Source organism: Polistes dominula, unplaced genomic scaffold (genome assembly GCF_049000335.1).
Source record: "Polistes dominula isolate Pdom_NZ unplaced genomic scaffold, Pdom_raw_medaka contig_77, whole genome shotgun sequence".
Classification (NCBI taxonomy): Eukaryota; Metazoa; Arthropoda; class Insecta; order Hymenoptera; family Vespidae; genus Polistes; species Polistes dominula.
In genome coordinates, this window is record NW_028301152.1 from 3643670 (window position 1) to 3669065 (window position 25396).

The 25396-nt window shown below is 27.4% G+C and overlaps 1 protein-coding gene across 2 annotated transcripts in view; it reads right to left on the reverse strand.

The window, feature by feature from the left end:
- LOC107064182 (guanylate cyclase 32E) overlaps nucleotides 1–23625 on the reverse strand; it is a 28045-nt gene extending 4420 nt beyond the window's left edge. The window contains exons 1-14 of one of the 2 annotated variants that reach the window (XM_015316589.2): nucleotides 23166–23625; nucleotides 8871–9074; nucleotides 7901–8098; nucleotides 6085–6207; nucleotides 5809–6007; nucleotides 4557–4634; nucleotides 4087–4340; nucleotides 3563–3708; nucleotides 3046–3184; nucleotides 2889–2979; nucleotides 924–1129; nucleotides 549–734; nucleotides 345–449; nucleotides 73–144 (exon numbers count right to left, since the gene is read on the reverse strand). In XM_015316589.2, the coding sequence (XP_015172075.1) occupies nucleotides 73–144; nucleotides 345–449; nucleotides 549–734; nucleotides 924–1129; nucleotides 2889–2979; nucleotides 3046–3184; nucleotides 3563–3708; nucleotides 4087–4340; nucleotides 4557–4634; nucleotides 5809–6007; nucleotides 6085–6207; nucleotides 7901–8098; nucleotides 8871–9059 (1986 nt within the window). In that variant the 5' untranslated portion in view covers nucleotides 9060–9074; nucleotides 23166–23625. Of the gene's footprint in view, nucleotides 1–72; nucleotides 145–344; nucleotides 450–548; nucleotides 735–923; nucleotides 1130–2888; nucleotides 2980–3045; nucleotides 3185–3562; nucleotides 3709–4086; nucleotides 4341–4556; nucleotides 4635–5808; nucleotides 6008–6084; nucleotides 6208–7900; nucleotides 8099–8870; nucleotides 9373–23165 lie in introns of those variants that run through there. The other variant, XM_089178013.1, reaches the window with a different exon arrangement.
- Between the last annotated feature and the right edge of the window lie 1771 nt (nucleotides 23626–25396).

Sequence of the window (25396 nt, forward strand, 5' to 3'; positions counted from 1 at the left end):
AGCAGAAACTATTTAGAAATACTATTTGTTTTTTCTTTACATTGTAAATAAAAATCAATAAAAACAATATACCCTTATAATGTCACCAACAAGCGATGCCATGAACATGTTATCGAGTTTGATATCCTCGTTTTCTAAAATATCCTGAAAAAAATCATTAATTATATATAGATTTTTAAATATTGAATTCCCGAAAAAATTCGCGCAGGCAAAAAGTTCTTCCCGAATTTGAAAAAAATGTATTTTAAATTAATTGTACGTTAATCTGCATGAACTTTCCAGGCAACCCTCAATACATAATTTGAAAATAATTACTAATAATAAGAATAATTTAATAATATTACCTTCAAACTTCCCCGTGCACAATAGTCAACGACGATGCATATGTTTGGAGGATCAGTGCAAGCACCAATAAAAGCATTTAAATTATCGTGTCTCAAATCTCGCATCTATGAAATACAAGTTGATTTGGTACATGTTTTGCATAAAAGTAAAATATTTTAAGAAAATAAAACAGAATTGAACAAAAATTCTTATCGATAAATTACAATTTTCAATTCCTTCTTCATCTCTCGCGTAATCTCGATAGATTTCTTTCTTATTTTTTTAATGGCAAAAATTCGTCCTTTGTAAACCCCAATTTGCGTATAAATCATGGAATAGCGAAAATCAGCGTCCGGATTCGAACTTAAGGATACTTGACTCGTTCTTACTATTGGTTGTGTTGTAGATGTCTAGAAAAGTAAGAAAAATATGAAACATAAATTGTTTGACTTTGAAATCGTGAATTCTTATCAAAGTGCAAATCTGATAAGGAAAACTTGAAGAAAATATCTTTTAAATTTTCTATATTTCATTTTCATTTCTTTTTCTGTTTGAATGAAGAAAAAAGAATTGTCCCATTCAAATACCGTCGAGCTTACCTTAGAATTGCATTTCACTGAAATCTCATTTGATGTTGCATTTTCATCCTTCGCCTCTTTAATCTGAATTTCCTTATAGTTTACCTTCCAGAGCAACGAATCCAATTCTTGTTCGTATTTCCAGTTTCTATATAGAACCAGAAGTACTGCTATGATGATTAATAGTAATCCACCCCCTATACCACCGACTATCTCGATCATGTAAGCTGTAACATTTCAGAAGAAATTAATTGAAGCGATTTAACTAGGTTACTGATTACCATAGTATTGTATTAGTAAATCTCTCTCTCCGTCTCTCTCTTTCTCATTGCAACAATTTTATAATTTTCAATAATTAAAAATTTAAATCATGTTCTTATTATATTTGTTTTTTCTTTGACAATTTGTTTAAAACGATTGACCTATATGCACAAAATAAACAAATTTAAAGAAAATTCTATTCTCTTTTGTTTTTTCTCTTTTTCTAAAATCTCAATAACCTTTGCAAGAATCTCCTGCTCTTTTAATGTATTAAAATCAGTATAAGATTATCTACCATTTACAGATGAAAAATAAATATTTTTGTTATTCTTCTGACCTTTTATAATTTCAAAGACCTTCCCTAAAGCTATTTATTATATTAAAAGATTTTCTATACATTTTAATTTTAATTTTTAACTTATAATAATTCTGAATTAATAAACTTAATCCCGATTTCATTTCATTTCTTTTTAATTTGTATAAAATTGTTTATCTATGTTTATAATTATTTTATTAATTGAAAAATGAATAATATTTTTTCTATTTTTGTTTCTTTTATATATATATATATGTTTTTATACTTGCAAGTAATAAATATATATGTATCTAGAACGATATTATTCGTTGTACAACCCTAACGTAATGTACACATTTTTTTACGATACGACATTGATCTTATCTCTCTTTTCTGTCTTCGATCGAGTATCGTTCGTCTTGGCACGATTTACATATGTAGATTTTAGGACCAGGCGTTAAACTTTACGACGCGTTCATAAACGATCGATTGGTTGGCCAAGTCGTTTGCCGGCCATGAGTAATATACGAGAATGATTTTAAAAGTTTGATCGAAAGCCAAAGAAAAGTTATTCGAAAGTGAATGTTTCATCCTCTTTTTGCATTTTCACGATGCTGACATACCTGAATTATATTGAGAAAATTTGATCCTGAACGTAATTCGTTTTTTTGTTGATACGAAATTCATATTCGAATAATATCATTCCTATTGAATAAAAAGTCTCCTTCAAAAAATCAAAATAAATCAACAAAAATAGGAAATACTAGAAAAATATTTAATGTACTATATAATGTAATGTGATTTATGTAAAATCGATCTTTGTAATTATTTAGGAATGTTCGAAATTTCAAAACAAAAAAGAAATCAACAAAAATATCAGAATAATTTAGAATATAAATATAATATATTTAATTTTTAAAGTACCATACGAGTAATTTAATTAAAAATGTTATTCCTTTCTTGAAAATATTATCTACCAATTATATTTCGAACATTTGTTTTGCTTTTCATATGCATATTTTCAAACTATTTATTTTTAAAAAATATCTCGCAATTATTAACGTGAAAAAGAGAAAATGAGGATTACAATGTCCAATTTAATTTAACAATATGAAAAAATATATTGCAATTAACGGGTTCGTTCATTTTACTAATTAATATAATTAGCTTAATTTGTTTAATTCCAGTTTTTTCTGATTAAAATGTTTTTTTAATTATTTTTAACTAACCTTGATAACAAATTATTAGCTATTTTGCCAAGTCTACTTGTTAGAATTTGACATTAGGCCTTTAAAAAAAATCTGAATTCATTAATAGTACTATATATAGAGAAAGTTTGAGAATTACTGCGTAACAGTATATGTATATATAATATAAGATATGAATTATGTATAATATAAAAAATATATATGTATATATCACCTACGCACACTTGCATTTTTCACCATGGTATCCACAATAAGGTTCCGAAATAGGTGGACCATCACCGACCCAAGAAATTTCTCGTATTAATCGTAGTTTCTAAAGAAAAAGTTTCATACAATATCAATTTTGTAAGAATAATGTTATTTTTATTCACATACTTACAGGTAAATTTGTCCCTTTTTCTTTACCAACAAAATATGCGATAGGATAAAGACCATAGCCCTTGCTAGTGTGATTATCAAAAGCAATCAATGTGTAATTACCTTCTGCATCTCCATTTTCATCCATGTACACCATATAACTGTACAATAATTAAAAGTAGATTATTTTTAAAAACATATTCTCATTTTCATGAAGAAAATTGAGTCATCGGATTATATTAATTGGAACTCGAATGGGAGTTTTTCATTTTCTGATCAACTGTTCTAAACTTCTAATTGGGGCACTTATATACCAAATTGATAGATTCCACAAAACAAATGTTAGAGAAAATTGATAAAATAATATACAGTCTTGTATAATTTATTATTGAACGAGGATTTAAAAATTGTTTTTATTTAGTGATGTTATAAGTTTAATTATTAAAAACATTAATTTAAATTATAAAATGTTAAGTATTGATCTAGTACCTTGATAATCACATTTTTTTAAATTCATGAAGAAAAATATACGCACTTACCCCATAGCACTGCGATAACGATATCCATGTAAAGCAGTTACCATTTCTGTTCCATTTCTTGGATCACGATTTTCCTTCAATGCTTTCAACAGTGTCATTTCGTAAAGAAGAACAGCATCATAAAGGTAAGCCGGTTCTGGCCCAATCTGCCTTATAACGGAGAATGATAATTACGTTTTTGATTGGTTAGATAAAAATGATATAATATTTAATTTATTTTACCTACTCTCTATTCTTGTTATTCATATATTATATATTCATATATGTACACATATATTCTATTTTTTGTATTCTGTTTAAACATGTATTAGGGGTACCGAAAAGTTTTTTCGTATTTGAAAGATAGGAAAAGGTTATTGAAAATGTTGTTAAGTTGAAAATTGACAGCAATTATATTATTGATTTAATTATGCTTGTTTTGTTAATTATTTATTACTTCGTATGTTTTCTAATAAGAGCGAAAAGACTTATTCGGTATTCTTAATACAAATGAAAATAAAATCAAAGTTGTCTCTAATAGTCACCAGAACTCCTGCCTCAATGTTCAACGTCAACAATGGATTGGTAAAGTTAAAGGGTGGTTTCTGCATATAATCATTGACCAATTTCGTGAAATTTTGGTAGTCGATCGGCGCCGATGCAACGATGCTGAAGTAATTGCGATAAGCTTTAAGAATGGAATAATCCTTTATTCTATCCTGATATAATCCACGAAGATATTTGTCTGGCTTTTGTTCATCGTATTGATCGAAGTTAATACCAACTACCCAGTATTCTCCTATAACGTGAAATTATTAAGGAATGATTCGTACCATTTGGCTGGTAATTTACGTTAAACTTAATCGGGCGTATAATTGATCAATGAATTATTGTTATAACTATTATTAATATAGTAATACATCGCGACTATTGAATGACGTGACCTATAATAATTATAGTCCAAACTACTCTTTGATATACATATGTACCTGAATATCTTACAGCGGATTTATACCTTTTTCCAAGAGATTCCTTTTGTCGAGTGCCATCAAGAGACCCATATGCTCGTCGTGATTTCCTAGAATCACGTAAACTGTAAACAAAGAAAAATACAAAAATTAATATCTATAATTTTAACGATAATTCTCATATAAACAAGTATTCAAAAAATTACCAAATTCAAATTCATCTCCGTAATGTTAGTTTGTTCAAAGTTTATTAGTTAAGTTTTCCGTCATTAGAATAAAAACTTTAGGAGACACGTGGCTAGTTTATATTTAGAATGACGATAAAATCAAATTATAAATAGACGTGTGACTAACGATTCTCGAGAGTTATATCTATTCTTATCACGAAAACCCGGTTGAACGAGATATCGTAGTACATAGGATAGAGATGCGGGTTATTCCCCCTTTTCTTTATGCGAGTAAAGAGAGACCTTCCTTTATTGTTCGAATAAATCAAATTATTTGGATGCGGGTTCTTTCTGACTTTTGCTATTGTTCAATCGATAGAAAAAAATAAAATGCGTGTCGTTCTTTCTTATCGACGACAATGACAATGTCCGATGAAAATAATTGGATTTTCGATGAAGACATCGTCTTGCTTACGACCAACGAAATAATTAAGTCGTAAGGAGAAAGTATTGTACGAGTTATGTGGGACGTCATCGATCCTTTCGATTCGAACAACGTCGAATGTGTTACAAAACGTTTTTTCGTTAAAAAAAAAAATGCTTACTCATCATGACGAAACAAAAAAAAAGGGCCTGAGTTCCTCTTGATTTAAGTTAATCGCGAATATATATATATTTGTTAAACAAGCCACGAGTAGTTTCTTTTTCCTTCATTGAATTTAATTAACATATATAGAAATCGATCATATAATTCAATTCGAGACGGATGAAATTCGATATTTTGGTTCCTTTTTTTTTTTTTAATTTAAATAAATATAAGGTATAAAAGTGTAACATTGCTAATTGTAAATTCATTACTAAAAATTTATATTGATTAAACGTTTTGTAATAATTTGTATACTTATTCACAAATCTGTTTTTCAATGCATAAGTTACGTGCATTTCTTCTTCGTTCTCATGATTAATACTTATGCAATTTCTGTATATTTTTTTATTAAAATAAGTTATTATTAAAGTTAAAATAAATAAGAATAATAGACAAAAAGTGAAAGGGAGAATAATAATTAAAAATCTTCACATTATAAGATTTACGTTTGTATATAAATATTAAAAATAATTGTATTTCACTCACTTCGAGTCTCCCGATAAGTTTCTTCGACAATTTTATGAAATGGATTCATCACATTTTCCATTAAATAATAAGGATCTTTCCAACAACGACGAAAATTAACTGTAATTCCATTATTTTCCAAAAACGATAGGATCGTTGTACCGACGATTGACATTTCACTGAAATCTACCAAGGATGAATTTAAATACATGAACGTCACCTGCAACAATACCATCAGAAAAAATTTATAAAAAGAAATAAACATTTTGGTTTATAGCAATAACGTCAATAACTAACCTTAGTCCAATTGAAAGCTTTCAAAACGGAAACAACAGATTTAGAGATTTGTGTGTCAGGTGGTCGTGTCCTTGCAAAGGTTGCAAATTTATTTTTATCGGAAGTTTCGTGATTTGAACAATACTGAAAAATTAATTTAAAAAATTATTTATTTTACTACAGACGAGAAAATGTTTAAAAAATAATAATTGAAAATAAGAATATGTAGAAAAAAAATGTTAATTTTGTATTAATGCAACTAATATTAGTTTTAAATGATTTGTATTAGAATTCCAAGTTGAGTCTATTACTAAATAACAAAAAAAAAAGGGGATTTTTATGTTCAATGATTAGTTATGGTTGTTTTACGAGATACAAAGATATTCTACAACAGTAAATTATAGAATTTATTGTTAAAGATAGAGATCAAAAGAGCTCGTTAAAAAAAATATATCGTTATATTCATCATGTATTAAATATAGAAAAGATTCGTTCTCTAGCGAACGAACGAGCATGAGGAATTCTTGACGATTAATTAAGTTCCCGTTAGATTTTCACGAAGTCATTGAATAAACCCAGATAACTCGTAAAATATTAATGAATATTAGAATCATTTTTTATTCCAAGTAATAAAATCAAACCTCGTAAACATATTTTCGATGTTTCATATGTAAAATATTTTTTACTTCTTGAAAAGACAATTAAATAAATTACTATCTATAGTTATTAAATAGTCTTACAACATAAAGAGTCTTTTCTTACATTCTTTATGTATATATAGAATATTAATATTTGTTTGATTAAAAATAAAAAGTTAATGTATTCATTCGTTTTATGTATTAGAAAGGAAAAATCGGACGATGTTTTTTTTTCAGATTAAAATTCGATTCCTATTGGAAAAAATGCATCCTTTTTATCGGAAAGAAATAAAACTTGACTCAATAAGGATTCAAATATTTTTTATAATAGGTAAAATCAATCGACCAAAAGGACGAAGAAAAGTTTATCGTATAAAACGTGTCGTAACGTTGACTCTTTGCATTCGTATTCTTCCGAAGAACGAGAATAATTTATTTCTCCTGGATGACTCTCTTCTCTCTTTCTCTTTCTCTCTGTCCTTCTCCTTTAAACGGTAGCTTTAAACCGCACATTGCAACATCGGATCACGTCGAGCGAAAAACGATCGAACGAGCAAAACGCAAAGGAGCGTCCGTACGATCGTTTGTAATTCTTTCCGTTTTTTCTATCTCTCCTTCTTTTTACTCTCTCTCTCTCTCTCTCTTTCTCTTTCTTTCTCTCCCTCGATTTAAGTGGAACAACCTTAACGGATGCTGTCGTAAGAGCGATCAATTGTTTCGAAGAAAACCTTCGATTTTTGTTTTATCGTCGAAAGAAAATTGCAATGAAATTGACGTAATAATTACTTGCATATAAAATTACTCTAATTGTACGAATTTTTTTTTTTTACGATGATACTGACAACGATATTAAAAATATTTCTAAATTTGTTCTCTTTAATTTATCAATCCTCGAGATAATTTTTTATTAAGCGATACCATGTTATTCTTTGATAAATTGATTAAAAATATTAAATATGTATTTTTAGATTCGTTCTCTTTCTTTCAAATAAAAATAGAAAGAAATTAACGGTCATATATATGTTTGGATTAAAAAACAAAAATTAATTAATAAGTAAAATTAAAATTTTAATATACAGCTAATGATAGAATTTCTTTATGTTATTTCTTTTATTTATCAGATAGGTGACACGTTTGTTAAAGGAAAAGTTAAAGATCACAAGAATAAAATCTCAAGGATGAAAGATACTCATTCTTACGTATGATATCATTGGGAGATTGAATGCTGCAGCCATTTTTGCTTCGTGAATGCAGGACTCTTGTGGACCGATGTAAGCAGAAACATTCTTCTTCCAGAGATCAGCTGTCATCAGTATGCTGGTTATCTCTTTGCCGTTCGTCTCGCCGACCAAAAAATCAAGTTTGTGACCTTGTCTACCGAGTTCTCCTGCATTTACCTATTATAATCAAACATTTCAATTTGCTGTTAACATAAGACATTAATCTATGCAATTTGAATGTATTCTTTTATAAAATAAATTTTTAATTCATATTTTAAATATTCATTTTTCTTATATAAAATTTTATTATTTATTAATTTATCTATGTATATTATTTATTTAAAGTGTATCATATATAAAGTCTTATATTTAATCATAAATTTGTATTCACTTTATTGCATAACTATTCGTTATTCAATAAAACTTACTTCATTTCAGTTAAAAATTTTTTTTTATATTGACGTACCAGATTTCAAGGTGACTTTTTTTGTTTTTAATGAAACTATATGTTCAAATAAACATGCAATATGACAAATTCATCGACACGAATCAGATGATCTTTCAAAGTAAAGTAATAAAAAAAAATTCTATTTGAAAAACTTTGTTGACTAACAAATAATTCGGGATAAATAATAATTGCGAGTAAAAGTTTATATGAAACATTCTATATGCACGCGCATATAGATGCAGAGAGAGAGTCATTATTTTTCAATAAAAAAGTCAAATCCTTACAAAGAATAGATTTGTTATATTTATTAATTAGATTTTTATTTATTCGTATATTATTTGAATAAAATAGAACAAAAACGTACTTTACAATAAAGTTTGTGAAGTAATGCAAAATTTGATACTTCGAAATTAATTTTTATGATTACTTTCCTGTTTTGTTCTTTTTTTTTTTTTTAATGAAATAAATGAACATCCGTAGAATATGTTTTAATGAAATTACCTTTTCTACAGCGAGAGTGATTGCACCGGATATCCAATAGCCCAAACGATTGTATTCCTTATCCCCTGGACATCGTTTCGAACCGGTGATGTATCCAAGGGTAAACGTGTCTGCATCGACACCTTTGCCAAGCAAAACGTGGATTGCTGTCAATAAGAGACACGCCCTCTCCACGTTTCCCAGTAGCATGCCCAGTCACGGAACCTACACACTCCGAACAATATTATTGTTTTATCATTTTAATTTTAAATAGAATACAAATTTACATAATCATCAAGAAGTGATTTATTTTTTAAGTATATACGACACTTGTCAATTAAATCTCTTATTATTTTGTACTGTTATTATTATTATTATTATTATTAACTAAATAAACTATATATATTTATTAATTATATATATTATATTATTTAGGTTTCGTTAATTAAATGATATATTATTATATTTTGCACTTAATTGAAAGTAAATTATTCGTCTAGTTTAAAGTCGTGCACGTGTATTAATAGAAACCATTTTAACTACTAAAGATCTGTTAGAACAGATATTCTATTATTTGTTTTTCCTTCTCGCGTCTTCTCACCAAGTTATCTAGTAGATATTGACTTCCGTCTGGATTAACGTTTTGTTGGTTTACCGAGTTTCCACGGGAAATGAATTGTCGCAGAAGCAGATGCCTTTATTGAAGGAAATCTTGATTTAATCATAGTTCTTAGTTAAATACGTTTGTCTCATGTGTAAATTAACATATAACTTGGCAATGTTAGATGTTAGAAAATGTTTTATTTTTTGTTAATATTTTTAACGATCGTAACGATATGATAATATACTGAGAGAGAGAAAGTTACATTTTATTTAAATATAAAAAACAAAATCAAAGTTCGAGATATTTAGATTACGAAATCGGTTGTATAATATAATAAATATGAAAAAATATTCAAAACAAGAAGAGAAAATATAGGAGATTTTGTTTATTGATGAAATGTATATTCGTATCATTATTTTAGCAATGACAGCCGATTGATTAGAGTGATCACGATGATTTGCAAAGGAATCATGCCGAGTATTATTATGTATTTGCGAAAGTGATGACTGCTTATTACGTTGGTAATGGATAAAAGCGATAAACCACAGGTGGTCGAAATAAACGCCATTGATCTCCTGTAGGGTATCGGCTACTTTCCTTTTTTCTCAGCTTCTTTACTGGTAGCAGTCAGTGGGATGAAACAACTCAAGTATATTATCGTTTTACCAGAAACAAACGAAATCTATTATTTTAACCCTTTAATGTAAGATTTTATTCTCGAAGCTTTTAAGAATAAAACATTATGCTACCTATTACGTATTTCTTCTGTAGATAAAATAACGCGATAAAAATATTATAAATTTTGTATAAAATTTTGTATAAACCAATTCGATTCGATGTTCATTGTATGATGTAATTTTGCAATTATATAAATTTAAAGGGATAGTATCAGTAATTCTACCTGTTTTCATCGATCATTATAATTTCTTGTTACTACTTTTTTTTTACTAATAACTTTTCTTTACTTTGTTCATTTGGTTTTAATTAATTTCCTTGTCTATCCATTTTTTAGATGTTTTTAAAAAATATAAATTATAAAAGAGATTGATATAAACTTATTTTATATTATTTTCTTATGGTGGGAAATTTTGGAAAGATGATTTCTTTGACGATAAATTTCTACAAGTCTAGTGGGTTTATATTCCGAACGAAAGCTTACGGCATACAGCACTCACCGAACTATTATTAATAGCGGTCTATTTTAACAATACGTTAAAAAGCTCATGTTGCTGGACGGGCTTTTAAAATATATATTTGAAATTTAATTTAAAAGAGATATTACGTAACAGAGTGAAGGCCATCCTGTTCTTGATTTGACAATTTTTCATGAAAAATTTTCTTTTTCTTTTATCGAGACAATATCATTTGTAATAAATATTTTATATTGATATTATATCGACTTTTCTTTTTGTTAAACGTACATAATAATTTATTATAATTAATGAATAAATATTAAAACAATATTATTTTCTACGATAATAAATATAAAGATAATAATTTAATTGGATAATATATATATAATTACAAATTGTTAAATAAATAATTGTTTTCATAAGTTTCGTAATTCAATCATTTAAAAGACAATGATAAAGTTCATTAAAAATACATCAATTACATGAATAGGATATTCATTCGACTCGGCGGTTAATTATACAGACATATACAGTCAGTTATTTTTCAAAGAAAGCCGATGTGAAAGAGTAAACGCGATTGTTTCTTCGGATCGTGGGAACGGCCACAGAGAGTGCGTGCGTGGGTGTTTTCTTGCTTACCCCGATAGCAACCGTCTTTCGATGGGAATCTCTCATTATGTTTTCTTTCTTTTTTTTTGCTTTGTGAAAAGATCGATAATCTACGAAGACAATTACTACAAGTAGAGCAATACAACAAGCATCCCGACTAGCATTTCGAGAATAGATTTTTAAAAACAAATGACAATTATTATAATCGTAATATAAATCATCATTTAAATAATTAATTATAATTGTACTCTGAATAATAGTATTATTGAAAAAAAATAAAAGCAAAAAATAACATTAAAAAACAAGAATCACTTTATTTTTCTTCGAAATCTTTCGCAAGCATAAAAAAAAAAAAAGAAAAGGGAAAAAAAAAGTCAATTATGTTCTGATTCTTTCTTAACACATTTGTTTTCACGGTCGTTTTACAGGTGTATCTTAAAATCGATGGCGCTTAAAATCGAAACAGACATTTTAGGATCGAGTAATCGAGAAATTTCCGGTCATATTACTCACAGGATTTGAACGAGGTAACGGATTCTTGCCGAAAGGCGAAGTGAACGTTTAATCGATGTAAAGATCTCTCTTTATTTTTCTTTCCCTATATTTTTCTTTTTCTTCGTTGTACGTTTGACAGTCAATCCTCGTGCTGTCAAAACGAGCTATATCGTAATGCGATCAACGAACTAAGAACGAACGCGATTGCTGAATTAATGCGGATAACGGAGTTTATTCGTTCTCTTCGAGGATTATTGATATAACGTAAGCAGAATGGTCGACTTCGCACGTGTTACTTGTCTTCTCATTTTCGTTCTTTTGATTCAATTTTTCTCTTGTACTTAGCACTTTTAAATTTGATTTAAGTAGATAAAAATCAATACGGATTAAATGAAACATATTTTCAATTTGCCATTATGTAAAATCATTGACGATTGTAACATAAAATACATGTAAATCGGTAATTATGATAGTGAAGTAATCTTAAGTAAAAAATCTACTATCATAATTATTTGTCATACTTAATATCAGATAAAAATTATTACATGTATTAATTTGATAAGAAAGTATAAACAAACAAATCTTTTTACAGATATAAAAAAAAAAAAAACTTAAAAAGGTGTTAAAGATATAATACAAGCAAGTACATGTTTTTAATAAAAGTTCCTTGGTCTGAGTGGAATATTTATCGAAGCTCTAGACTTCGTTGTTTGGGTATAAAATTAATGGGGTAGATATTGATTTTTATTTTTTATTTTTTAAATATAAATCAATATTTTAAGTGAAACGAAAGTTACTGAGAATATCAATACGAATCTAACGAGTAAATACAGTGTACCTATTCATCGATATTTCATCGAGTTATGACGCCTTGAAGTTTAACGAACTGTGTAATCGCAATAATCCTATGCTATCAAACGATCAATTCTTGTATATTAGTTTATTTTTCAATTTTAAAATATCTTAACTATTGTTCAAAGGTTTTTAATGAAATAAGATATATCCCAGTCGTTTTTGAATGCAAAAAATACGTTGAAGGAATGTCAAATTGGCACAGTTTTTTACAAAAATTATTTTAGATGATTTTTTTTTAGCTAACGATTTTAGGATGGAAATAAATGAAGTTCTAATATTCTCGAAATATATCTTACAGTGAGATAACATGCAAGAAAAAAGAAATGGTAGAAAAAGGGTATAAAGGTAAGAAACAGTAAAGTATAGAAAAAGTAAGTAGTAAGTAATGCTCTTTGGAGGGATGCAGTTATGTAAGCATCATTATAGAATAGATTTGAAGTAATACTTTAGACTATTGTTTAATAAGTTCAGTTATGTTGTTGTAATATACTTATTAGAAACCCTATCCTTATAATTATTAAAAGTAAGAGATTAATCAGTTAAGGGGCAAATTTCTTATTATAAAAAATAATAATTAAAATAATAATTTTCGTATTAACAAAATCCACAGCACATAAAAGTGATCTACGAATTTATAAAATTTTAGATTGTTGAGAAAAATCAATATCGCAAAGAAAGATGATATTTCGTTTTGAAGGACACGCAGAAACCAAGCTTTAATCAGAGACTAATTTGTTTTGTGATAAATATTTCAACATTTAGGAAATAATTAGAATATACAAATACATAAATAACTAGATAAGATTTTCGCCTGTTTAATTTTTATAATAAATATATTTTTCATAAAATATGATTATCAACACATACCAAATACGTCGCTGAAATATCGAATATTTGGGCTTATTTATTGCACATTAGTTCTTTTTTCATACACGAAACTTCCATGTGAATCTTGACATTCTCCAATTTCGATCTTTCACGGTAACATATATATATATCTACACAATTACCAGCTGACGTAATTTCGAATGTGATCCAGAAGAAATATATATTACTTTAAATTCCGTTCATGATTATGAAGCCGTCATTTTCGCAACGAAATATTTATTTCTTCGATCGTATCTTCTTTTTGATCATCTCATCCGAAAGATTGAACGGACAAGAAAGAGAGAGGAGAAAATTAACGGATTGAGCTCATTTGATTTTTTCTCTTTCTCTTCAACTCACACATGTATATATATATATATATATATATATGTGTGTGTACCTACCATGTAAATAGAGACTAAAAAATACGCCCGGGGGCATTTTCTCGATTTTTACACCGATTTACATTCCATTGCGAAAGAAGCAAAGAGATAACTATAATCTCACGAACGAACTAATGAATGCCTTGACAATGTCACAAGCTTATCTTTCTCTTAAAATCAATGTTGATCGATCCCTATCATTTTCTTTTTCTCTACGATTTTGCAAATTTAATAAAAAAAAACAAAACGAATTATAATGTGATACCAGAAATATTAAATTATATAATAAAAATAATTAAATTAAAAAACTTCAAAAATAATAATGGATAAGATTGGTTAAATATATATAAGCAATATTATTACGATACCTGTATTAAAATAATAATAAAAATTAAAAAGAAGAATGAAATAAGAAAGTTGGTTAAATAATAATAGGTAATATAAATTAATAATTAAATGATATTTTCAAAATGTCAATAAATCTCTATTTTTCCATTTTCTCTAGGATTTTGCAAATTGGAAAAGAGAAAGAGAGAGAGAGAAAAAATAATATCCCAAATATATTAAGCTGTTATAAACAAATTATTAAATTTAAAAGCTTAATAAATAATAGCAGATGAGAAATAAAATTATTTAATAATATTATTATAAGATAGAGCAATCTAATTTATTATAAGAATAAAAAAAGAATTCCATTTATAAAAAATGGAAAAAGATAGAATCAAATTTTTATGGGAAAATTGAATCAAGGGGTGATGTGATGATTGTATCGGTTTTTGTTTTATTTTTCCAGCCATTGGATTGAAGGATGCTTCATTCGTGTGAAACGTTCATCATCGCACTTGTTGAAAATTTAATCTTACCAATTTCAAAATCTACATTTATGAAAATTCATTTTCCGTTCGTCCAATTTCCATCCATTTTTCACGTATCGGGAATTAATCAACGGCCAAAGGAAGAATTTGCTACCAACTAAAGTAACAGAAGTTTAAGGCAGCTATGATTTTTTGATTTTTCGATATTTTATACATTTGAATAAAATAAACGACGATTTTATGTACATATCAAATAAGTATTAAATATATGGTATAGTCGTATCTCATTGTACACGTATTTTATATCGAAATGTTTTAAATATTCATATTCCATATAGATTTGACACGTGAAAAAATTTCAAAATATTTATTTAATATTCGTATATCAAATAAACTTGTTTTTAATATAAAAGATGATATGGACAACTCTCTTTCTGTTTTTTCTTTCTCTCTCTTCCTCTTTTTTACTCTCTTTCTCTTTGAAATAGAAGAAATTTCCTTTTTTGTAAACATAGTGATAAATATTAGTTATTTTCTAAACTATATGTCATATGTATATGTAACAGGTATACAAGAATTTTAAATCATACATATTTTAAATTATTTCTCTAATATGAAAGATAATTAAAGTAATTGATTTTAGTTAAATAGTATTTATTTTGTAAATAAACATACAATATACGCACGTAATAAATATATATTTATTATGATAAAATATGATCAATTTAATGTAGAGCTCCATCTCGAAAGGTAGAAAATTTCCTGCATAAATTTATCCGTTTAATTTTGTTAGTTATTAGAGCATTATTAATCGGCAAATATAAAGCTTGTTACGTGGCATTCGAATTGATAATGAGATCGGATCCTTGTTCTGTCAGCACGGAACAGTTCGAGAAAGCAGTTTCGAAAGATCGAGGTTACAATCGAAATGATGCGATAACGAGAGTGATTTCTAACGGAATGCTGGCAAAGTCTTCTCGCAGAAGTAGATTTATGACGTTGTATACAAATCGTTTTTATTGCCCAGTTATTTTGATATAGATTAAAATTAGATTAATCGATATTTTAACGAAGTTATACGTTGTTGAATTTTGCGTTGATTCTAATTCAAATGACTCGATTTAAATCACTTATTTGTGACACAAAATATACGTGTTCCTATTATATATAAAAAGAAGAGAGATAAAATGATATATCGTTTTACATACTCTTATGTAAAAGTATTTGAACGATACATTTCTACTTACAATTAGTCCTGATAAATTTTCCTACCTCTTATCGTTATACAGAATTGCAAATAACGTTTTTCACAACATGTAATTTATCGTGAGTGCAAAGGACGACTTTTCCTTGCTACGTGCTCTAAGCGTGTAATTTCCTCGTTTTAAAGTCGACTACTTTTCTGTATCTTCTTTCTTCATTTTATCTTATTGCAAATGTAAATAAAACCATTTATTTTTATTTGTAAACGCAGTTATTCATTTCCTTTTAACCATTTTTATTACTTGTTACTTGTACGTTTATTACGCGGTTTTTAATAATAAAATATTATATAAACTTTCAAATATTATAATTGCATTGAAAAAATCATTAGAATTAATTAAAATTATAAACAACGAACGATCAAATCGAATCGAACTAAATAATTTTTACGAGATAACTATAATGCAAAATGAAAATAATTTTTCAAGTCAGTAATCGATTGTAAAACTCCTTTCAAAGGTCAGTAGAGAAAGTTTGATTTGTTTGACGAATGTTAAGCCTTTCAACAACTAATCTAAGTCACACGATTATTTCTTTCAAAAGAAGTAAAGGAAGATCAGGTGTGTTCGCGATTCTTTCTTCGTTACGATTTACTCGTAGTCCCGGGTCTCTTTTCACCGAACGAATAAAAGAACACGTGCGTAACGTCGTTACATATGTGGAGCGCGTTTTACACGCCTCGTATATATCTACCACGGAAGTTTCGAGAGAGCAGACGACAAATATAACGCGTGGAATTTAAAAACTACAATTGCGAAAAGATATTACAGTTTTAATATATATGACTACAACCCTCCACCCAACCCTTCTCTTTTTCCTCCTCCTCTTCCTTTTCTACCTTTTTCCCTATCTCTGTTTTCTAGAAATTCAACTAATAATATGTTTATTAAATCGAACAATTAATCATACAAAATGTATCTATGTGTTATTTATATAACGTAATTTACGTATTGCGATGCACTAATCGATAAAATATACGAACAATCGATATATGTATCTAAAGTTTGGATTCTAACAATACGATGACAATTGAAGAACATAAAAATACTGTCGTTTGTACATTTGGAGAAAAATATTATGAGATATCTAAGTTTCTCGATACGATTCATATATGTAACATATACATAAACAAAATTTCAATCTAGGATATTCTCCATTACGGAAACAACTCGTTGTTTCTTTTTCTTCTCATATACGAAGTTTGTCTTTTATGAGGGTGTCTCATCTCTACGGATTCGACACAGGATCGCGTAACATGGTCATGGCGCCTTTGTTAGAAAGTATACGTCACGATGAGAATTCACGATTAGAATCAGCAATACATTGTGTTTGCGAAAGGAAAGCTTTCGATGTTCGATATCGTAGAGACGATTCAAATTGTACAGCCGAAAGAGAGAAAGACTTACATTAGAAAAATATCTGCAAACGTTTCTCAAAGAAAAAGAAAAATTTCATTTATTTTTAACCTTTTTCGTTAATTGTTTCCAATCATCCATTTTTTTTTTATAAAAACATAAATGTATTATTAAGATATTTTAAGAAATTAAGAAGTATTCTTCTTATCTTATTAATATTATTATTTTTATACTGAGAAAATATTTGTAAAAATATTTGCAGGTGATCAATGAGAAAAACAAATTAAAATATATATGTATATCGATTTCGTGAGAGAATTAATTCAAACAATTCGATTTATTATATACCTTAGTACGAATATAAACAAAAATTATATCACATTTATTAAATTTAAGAAAATCATCTGTCATAGATGATCAATAGAAAGATAAGAAGAAGATATCGATTATCAAAAAAAACAAAAAAATAGTTTAATCAATTTGATTCAATTACATATCGAATAGTGTTATTATTATTTTGATAAAAATTAAAAAAATAAGATATTATTCGGATCAAATGTTTTGATGAGCAGTAACATATAGGAACAAAATATCGATTTCACAAGAGGAATAATTTAATCTAACGGATCGATCGATTCTATCTCAATTGCGTAGAAACGAAGGGAAAACAGTTGTTGAGAAGAATTCTCTCACAGCTAGTTAGCGGCGAATGTGACTCACGTGGCTTTCAAGAAAGGCGATCTTGAATCTGTGTCACATGGTGTTACATAGAGAATTTTAGGCACGCCTCTTGCTTGCTTGTTCGCCGCGTTGCGTCAATACTCGGATACAATCCTTCGGGCTATGCGGTAAAGGTTTCTATTCGAGAGTTAATTCATTTTTTCTTTTTTCTTTTTTAAATATTTCCTATGTCCTACGTTAAATGCTACGTATACTAAATTCATATGGAAGAGTAGAAAACGTTTCCTTTCGATCAACTCGCGATTCTTCGTGTGATGTTCAAAAGTTACGTGCTAAGAATAATTGATCAGAATCGTTTGCGTCTTTCACACCTTGCAATCTAATTGATCATTAATAAATTTTTATACGTTTTTTCTCTTATATATTTTATTTATGTAAAAAAGAATATACAATATATATGTATTGTATTTATTGTATATTTATTTTATGAGATATAATTATTAAATTTCATTCTATTTCTAATTTCTATTCATTATTTTATGTTTATGTAAAATATAAATCAGAACACATGCTCGCCTGTTGTAAAATAAGTTGCATAAATTTAACATAATTAGAGAACATATCGAATTTAACTTACATGCAGTACTTAACTTGCTCTTTTAATATCAGAATCTATAAGCAAATAAATAATATTGATAATTATGATTACTATCTTGTTATTTTTTAAGAAAGTAACTAATTTAAAAAACGACAAATGGAAGGAAGCTATTTTAGAAAATATTATATTCGCTTTAGGTTTCATCTATTCGTTTCAAAGAAGAAACGGTCAGCGTATGTAAGCAGCCAAGAAGACAGCTACTACTTGCTAATGTGACAGTTATCGGGTTATAAAATGTTAACGCCGCCTGTGTTTCAATGTTCTTCAAGTTAAAAGTATACTTTCTAGTGTAATCTATGTTGGTTTTGTCGTTGGTTTTACTACATATACAATAGAACAATCTCGTTTATTAGTAGAGCATAAAAGACTAGGAAGATAGAGAGAAAGAATGTATGTAATGTATGTTTTTGTGTGTGCAACGCAAACGCGGGTGTAAGATAACTTGCTAATTAGCGATTACCGCCAATCCGTTACTGGATATTTTAATTGAAGAGAAGTCTCGACGATAGTATTTCTTCGATGCCGACGTACAATTGCTATCAAATAATTTATTTCAAATAATCACCGGATCGGATAAAGTCAAGAAAAAATATAAAAGATTATTGAAAAATTTACCGTATCTTATAAAATATTAAATATAAAAAGGATTGTTATATTTTCATGAATTTTCCAATATCCTATTCCTTGCAAATTTTAAAAATGGAATTTGGTTAAAGATTAAAATTCAGGTACATTGAAATAAAAGTTGGAAAGATTATTTTAAACAGTTTTATATTATATGTAATATTTATTATAAAAGTATTTAGAGAGAGAGAGAGAGAGAGAAAGAAAGAGAGCCGGCCCTAAGGTTGAACATAAAAGGGACCTATCTAAAAGCGCAATAAATTTTTAGCACCAACATCGTAGAAAAAAGTAATTAAAAGGGATCCGAGAATCGTAGCGTTAATAAAACGAGCAATTTCTTCCAACAGTCATATTGAAAAATAGTTTTTTCCATTTTATATTTTCGATTTGCCGATTTGATTCTTTCTATGAGACACCGTATTATTTTAATACAAATTTATAAAGCAACAAAAAGAAATAATCCAAATAAATCAAATAAATTAAATTGACCTTTGGGCAGTGTATATTTTTGTGTGATTCAGTTTTAAGAATTTTATTCATAAATATGTAAAATATTACGTAAAAGATTTTTTATTTGAAATATCCTATTCTTTCGAATTGTAAAGAATAATCGAATTGTAAAGAAAAGATATCAATTATTTATTATTATGAATTATTAATTATAAATAATAAAATTATTACTTATATAATTCAAAATCTATGAAATAGAAATCATATTACAGTGGATTAAACGATAATATCCTATATTTTACAAAGCAGAACATTATTACGTGTCCATGCAATTTAAAGGACACTAAAACACGTAGGTCTGCTTTTCATTCGATCAAGATGCACCGACCACCAACACCATTATCTACGTAACACGAGAATCTTATGAGAATTCACAGGAAACCTGGTAATTCCGAACACGGACCACGGTTAATGGCACTCTAGATTAAAATGTCTAAGGGATATAGAGATAATGTTAGAACATTATTGTTCCAACTAAATCTTCTCCTTGCAAAGATTTATATAAATATAAATAATGTATTTACGTTTTCTGTGTCTGTTTTATTATTTTATAAAAAAAAACATAAAATATATTAAATTTTTTAATCATTATCTTCTTTAAATATAATAATTAAATTCTTTATAAGAATAATAAATAATCACTTAATATACGTACTATAACAATTTACACTTTACGTTATTTTTAATGATTAGAAATCCTAAATATACTGGTTATCTCCTATTATAACAACTTCAAATAACTCGTAAGTTTTTCGTTATACAAAAAAATGTTTCAAACCAAAGTTGTATGGTATTTAAAGTAACATATAGTGCTCTAATCCATTTTTTATGATCTTCCTTTTTTATTGAGATATTAAGGTTACCTTTAAAATGGAATGTTCAATATTTTGTTTCTAATTCCGATAAATTATTAAATTTTGCGTAAAAAAGCGGTATACAAAGCGGAAATTTTAAAGTGATTAATTATTGATATGAAATAGATGTATTGTTTTCATATATTCTTTATAGATACGTTTATTATATATTTATATAAGCACACAATTATCAAATCTAAATTTACTTGCGTTATTTTCGAAGTACCATGATGAGTTAACGCATTAACCTTGGTTAAAAGATTAATAATTATCATTATTATTTGAATCGTTGAAAATCCGTGTAGCAATCGCGATCAAAAAAACAATTTATAATTTCGTTCTTGAAATACGAAATAAAGAAAGAGAAAGGAGGGGTAGAGGAGGAAAGAGAGAGAAATCTTAATCGATGAGGGCTAACTACCTATAAGATATCCTTAATTATACATAAAAGAAGGCGAGCAAACACGAGAGGAGTGTCGAAATGAGTACGAAAAATTGCAAAGGTAATTCCAGGCGTCATATCCGCGTCACGCCTCGTTCCATTCTCGATTCGTGTTACCAATCGATTTGAAAAGGCCTTTCGTATGCCAACATCATCCCCAGTAAAACAAGAACGAGCTCGTATCATTGATATCATTCTTTTTGTCATAAACGCGATCGTGCTTTTGATGGGAAAAATAACTTGCGAAGGAAAACGAGGCTCACTTAAGTATCATTGATCATAAACGACATGAAATAGATATATTATTTACATATATTTTTTATAGATACGTTTTTATTTTATATATAATTTATATATAAGTATCAAAATATTTTTAATAAATATTTCTAATCCAAAGAAGACGTTAATATTATTTTATTTTAAATTTATATGTTATTTGTATCTAAAATCGTAAATCAATTTTTATTCAATTATAAGTATCTATTACATTATAAATTATTAATAAGATTCATTATTTTTTTTTTTTTAAGAAAATATAATTTGCTTAATTTATGAGTATTACAAAATTGTTATGCATGCGACGCGCATATTTATTTTTTTATTTTGTTATATTAGTAAGCTTTCATATAAAAGGTAAATGAGACGTGTTACTATGATTTATTAGCTCGAGTGATTCTTTAGCACGTGACAAGGATACTCATCTCAACTACCGTTGAGAGGAAACCTTTAATTTTTCTCTTTTTTCACTCAAAGGATTCCAACTTCTATTATTTGATTGCATAATCGATGAATTTAATCATTTTCACTCGAGATTCCTTATTCTTTTTTTTCTTTCATTTCTTTCTCGCTTTCTATGTCTATTTGATCATTTCCAAGTGAACAAATATTCTTCTCCATGTTACTAAATTTCTATTATTCTATAAATTTATAACGTATATTGAACTTGCTTTTAACAAATCGTTTTATGCAAATGCAATTTCGTTAAATTCATTGAAATTAAATCACTCTGTTTGATTTTTTTCTATTATAATTATCAATTTGTTATAGAATAATTTTTTAAGTGATAGACACAAGCTTTTTCTTCTTCATTTTCTATTAAACATTAGATAAAATGTTTTATTAGATTATCTAACAGATAATCTAATTAATTAATTAGGAAGATAAAAATAGTTAGAATCAGTTGGTTAAATCCTAATTATTATTAAAACGAAACTAAACGACTAATTCCTCGATAACGATAAGAAGTATGAGATTAGAAAATTGCACGATATCAATTTATTTAAATATACATTTCCGAATGATTAGTTAAACCAGGTCAAACGATAACGTACCTGATGAGAGTAAGAACCCCCCACAGATTTCTACCTACGATACTCGAGCGCAAACAATTACGGCAAACACCGAACGATAATTGTTGCGAAAAAGTTGACAAAAAAAAAGCGAACACAGGAAATTTATGCAGAAAAATTTCACTCATTTACATTAACATATGATACCAAACCTTGTCGATGTTACTTTTATAAAAAAATGTAATTTACTCTAAAGAAAAAAATTGCTTATGATATTGGTACATACTTGTCGGAATGGTTTATAAATAAGTATTGTTTTACTATAATAAACTTACCTATAATTATACTCGTGTATATATGAGCTTTATTATTTATGAGAACTAGTAAGAATTTTAATTATAAAATATAGCATTTATCGGACTGATTCATAAATAAGTATCGTTTTACTGTAATCAATGTATCTTTAATAACACTTATATATGTATCTATTGACCCAATAATTATGCAAGCGCTAGTATAAGTTCTGACTATAAAATGTAGTATGAAGTGTATAATTATTCAATTGATTCATAAATAGTTGTGGATTTAACGTTAATTTCACAAAATCACAATAAAATGGCACTTACTTAATAATTAATCCGATAGCTATGTGCAACGAATGATGAAAGTATATAAGAATATTTATTATATAATATTATATTAATTATCAATTATCATAAATAAGTGTTCCTTTTATTATAATAATAAAATAAAATCAAATAACGATATACAAAATATTCTTATTTAATAAAGAAATCTATTGAAAATAATAAGAATCTAATTAAAAAAAAAAAAAAAAAGAACAGAATAAAGAAGAAAAAAAAATAATCATAGACTCACCTCGCTTATTTCCGCTTCTTTTTTAAATACAAATTGAAAGAACGTGTAGAAAAAGTCGTTGGCGTGTGGACGAAAAAAAAAACGCGCGGGAATCTTAAAAACTCCTTTGTATAAATAACCAAAATAAATCTTCTCGTTTTCACTATGTAATATCCTACGACCAAACCGTTTGTTGATTTATTTATTTTCCGTTATTCCTTTTTTTTCTTTCTCTTTTTTCTTACTTGCTCGAAGAAAAATAAAATGAAACGTAATTAATAGCACGCACGAAGTTTATAGAACTCTGATGACCAAAGCACTCTCGAGAGCACTCGAGAGTAGTGAATCAGAAGCGTGCGCGACCAGACTGACTGACTGACTGACTGACTGACTGACTTCTATACTTCGTTGGTTCTCCTCTACTCTCTATCATCTTCTCTCTCACTCTCTCTCTCTCTCTCTCTCTCTTTCTTTTTCTTTCTCTCTCGCACTCAACCGTAGTATTTCTTTCCTTTTTTTTTCACTCGTTCTTCTCTACTTTCCTCGTCGTCCACAATATTTGTTATCGTTGTCTACGTCGCGTTGTCGTCGTCGTCGTCTTCCTCGTTGCGTTCCATTCACAGAAGAAAATTCGTTCCCTTTCCTTTCATAGGACTAACCTCGAGGCGCATGAGCACCTTTAAGAAACTTGGAGGAAGGGAGAAAGTGTGGTAGAAAGAAAAAAAAAAAAAGGATAAGAAAATATACAAGTGTTTCATGATTTTTTCATTACGATTTTTCTATTGATGTTTTCATTTCATTTAAGTTTTTATTTATTTAGTTATTAGAACGTTTATTCGTGTTAGTTCGTTGAACGTATTTTATAATTAGTAATTTAATTTAAATCGTGATTTTTATTTAAATGATAAATAACGAAAAATGTTGATCTTCTTCTACTTCTTTTTTTACAAAGTATCGTTAGTACGATTTTTAAACGTTTTCAATGTTTGGAAACTCCTTTTTTTATTTTATTTTATTTGTTTTTTTTTTTTAATTAAATAGACTTCATCTAATTGCAAAAATATTTTATCGTAGTTTGGTTTGCGATTAAATTGATATTTGGAATCGATTAATTTATACGAAGGCAGGGAGATTGAGAGAAAAATAAAATAAAATTGAGATTATTGATTTTGTGTGCTTATGATTTTTAAACATTTTAAAATATAAAACTTGTTTTCCTCATTTTTTTTATAAATTATTTTGGTATATTTTAGTTAAATTGAACTTTTTAATTTAGAGAGGTAAATAAACGAGAGAAGGTAATATTTTCTCATCATGATTCCGTTATCACGATTTTAAATTAATATACGCTTATCAATCAACTCGTTAATTATTTTTTATTTATTTAATTGATCGTAGCAATACTTTATGATTATTTGGATTAAAAGTATATTTTAAATTATATAATTTTGAATCAATTAACATTAATTATAGCGTAACCTGATTTTGATTGAAATAAATTAAATATAAGTATGTATTATTTTGTATAAATAGGTTTAATCAAAAATCAATTACCATGGAGAAGCTTATTGTCAAGCTCAAGTTTTACTCGATGTTCACCCTGCCTTGACTTGACTGCGACTAACATTAGTAACGTAACAAAATAAAATGATGAAAGTACAAAAAATAAATATAAAAAGAAAAATCAGAAATCCCGCAGCTAGACGACAACCTTTGATAAATATTTCTCTAAATGTTTTCCAATACTAATTGAAAAACGTAGAGGAAGAATAAGTGACATTTTTTAGCTATGTATAAGATTTTCTTATCGCAAATATAAAACTATTGAATTATGTAATATAAGAATAGAAAAATTTGTTATAAATTAATGTAATATAAAATTTAATTATATTTAATTCTACTGGAATAATATAAACGTAATATAAAATATTTCTAAAATTTATATATTATAAATTAAATTGTATGAATTTTTTATTTATCAGCAATATCTACAATCTTATATATATATATTACATAAACATTTTTTACGTTCATCTACCTACTCGTTTCATGCAATTTTCCACAGTTTCGGATTTCCATTCACTACAACTTGTTAGGTACATCGTTGAAAGAAAAGTTTTTTTCCACGATTTTACGAAGTCATTTCTACTAAAGAAAAGGGCTTTTTCCTTTCTTTATAACAAACTTGGTTTTTCTTGCAAAACTTTTCTTTTTTTTCGTTCTTTTATCCATTCTTTTTTCCAATTTCTTTT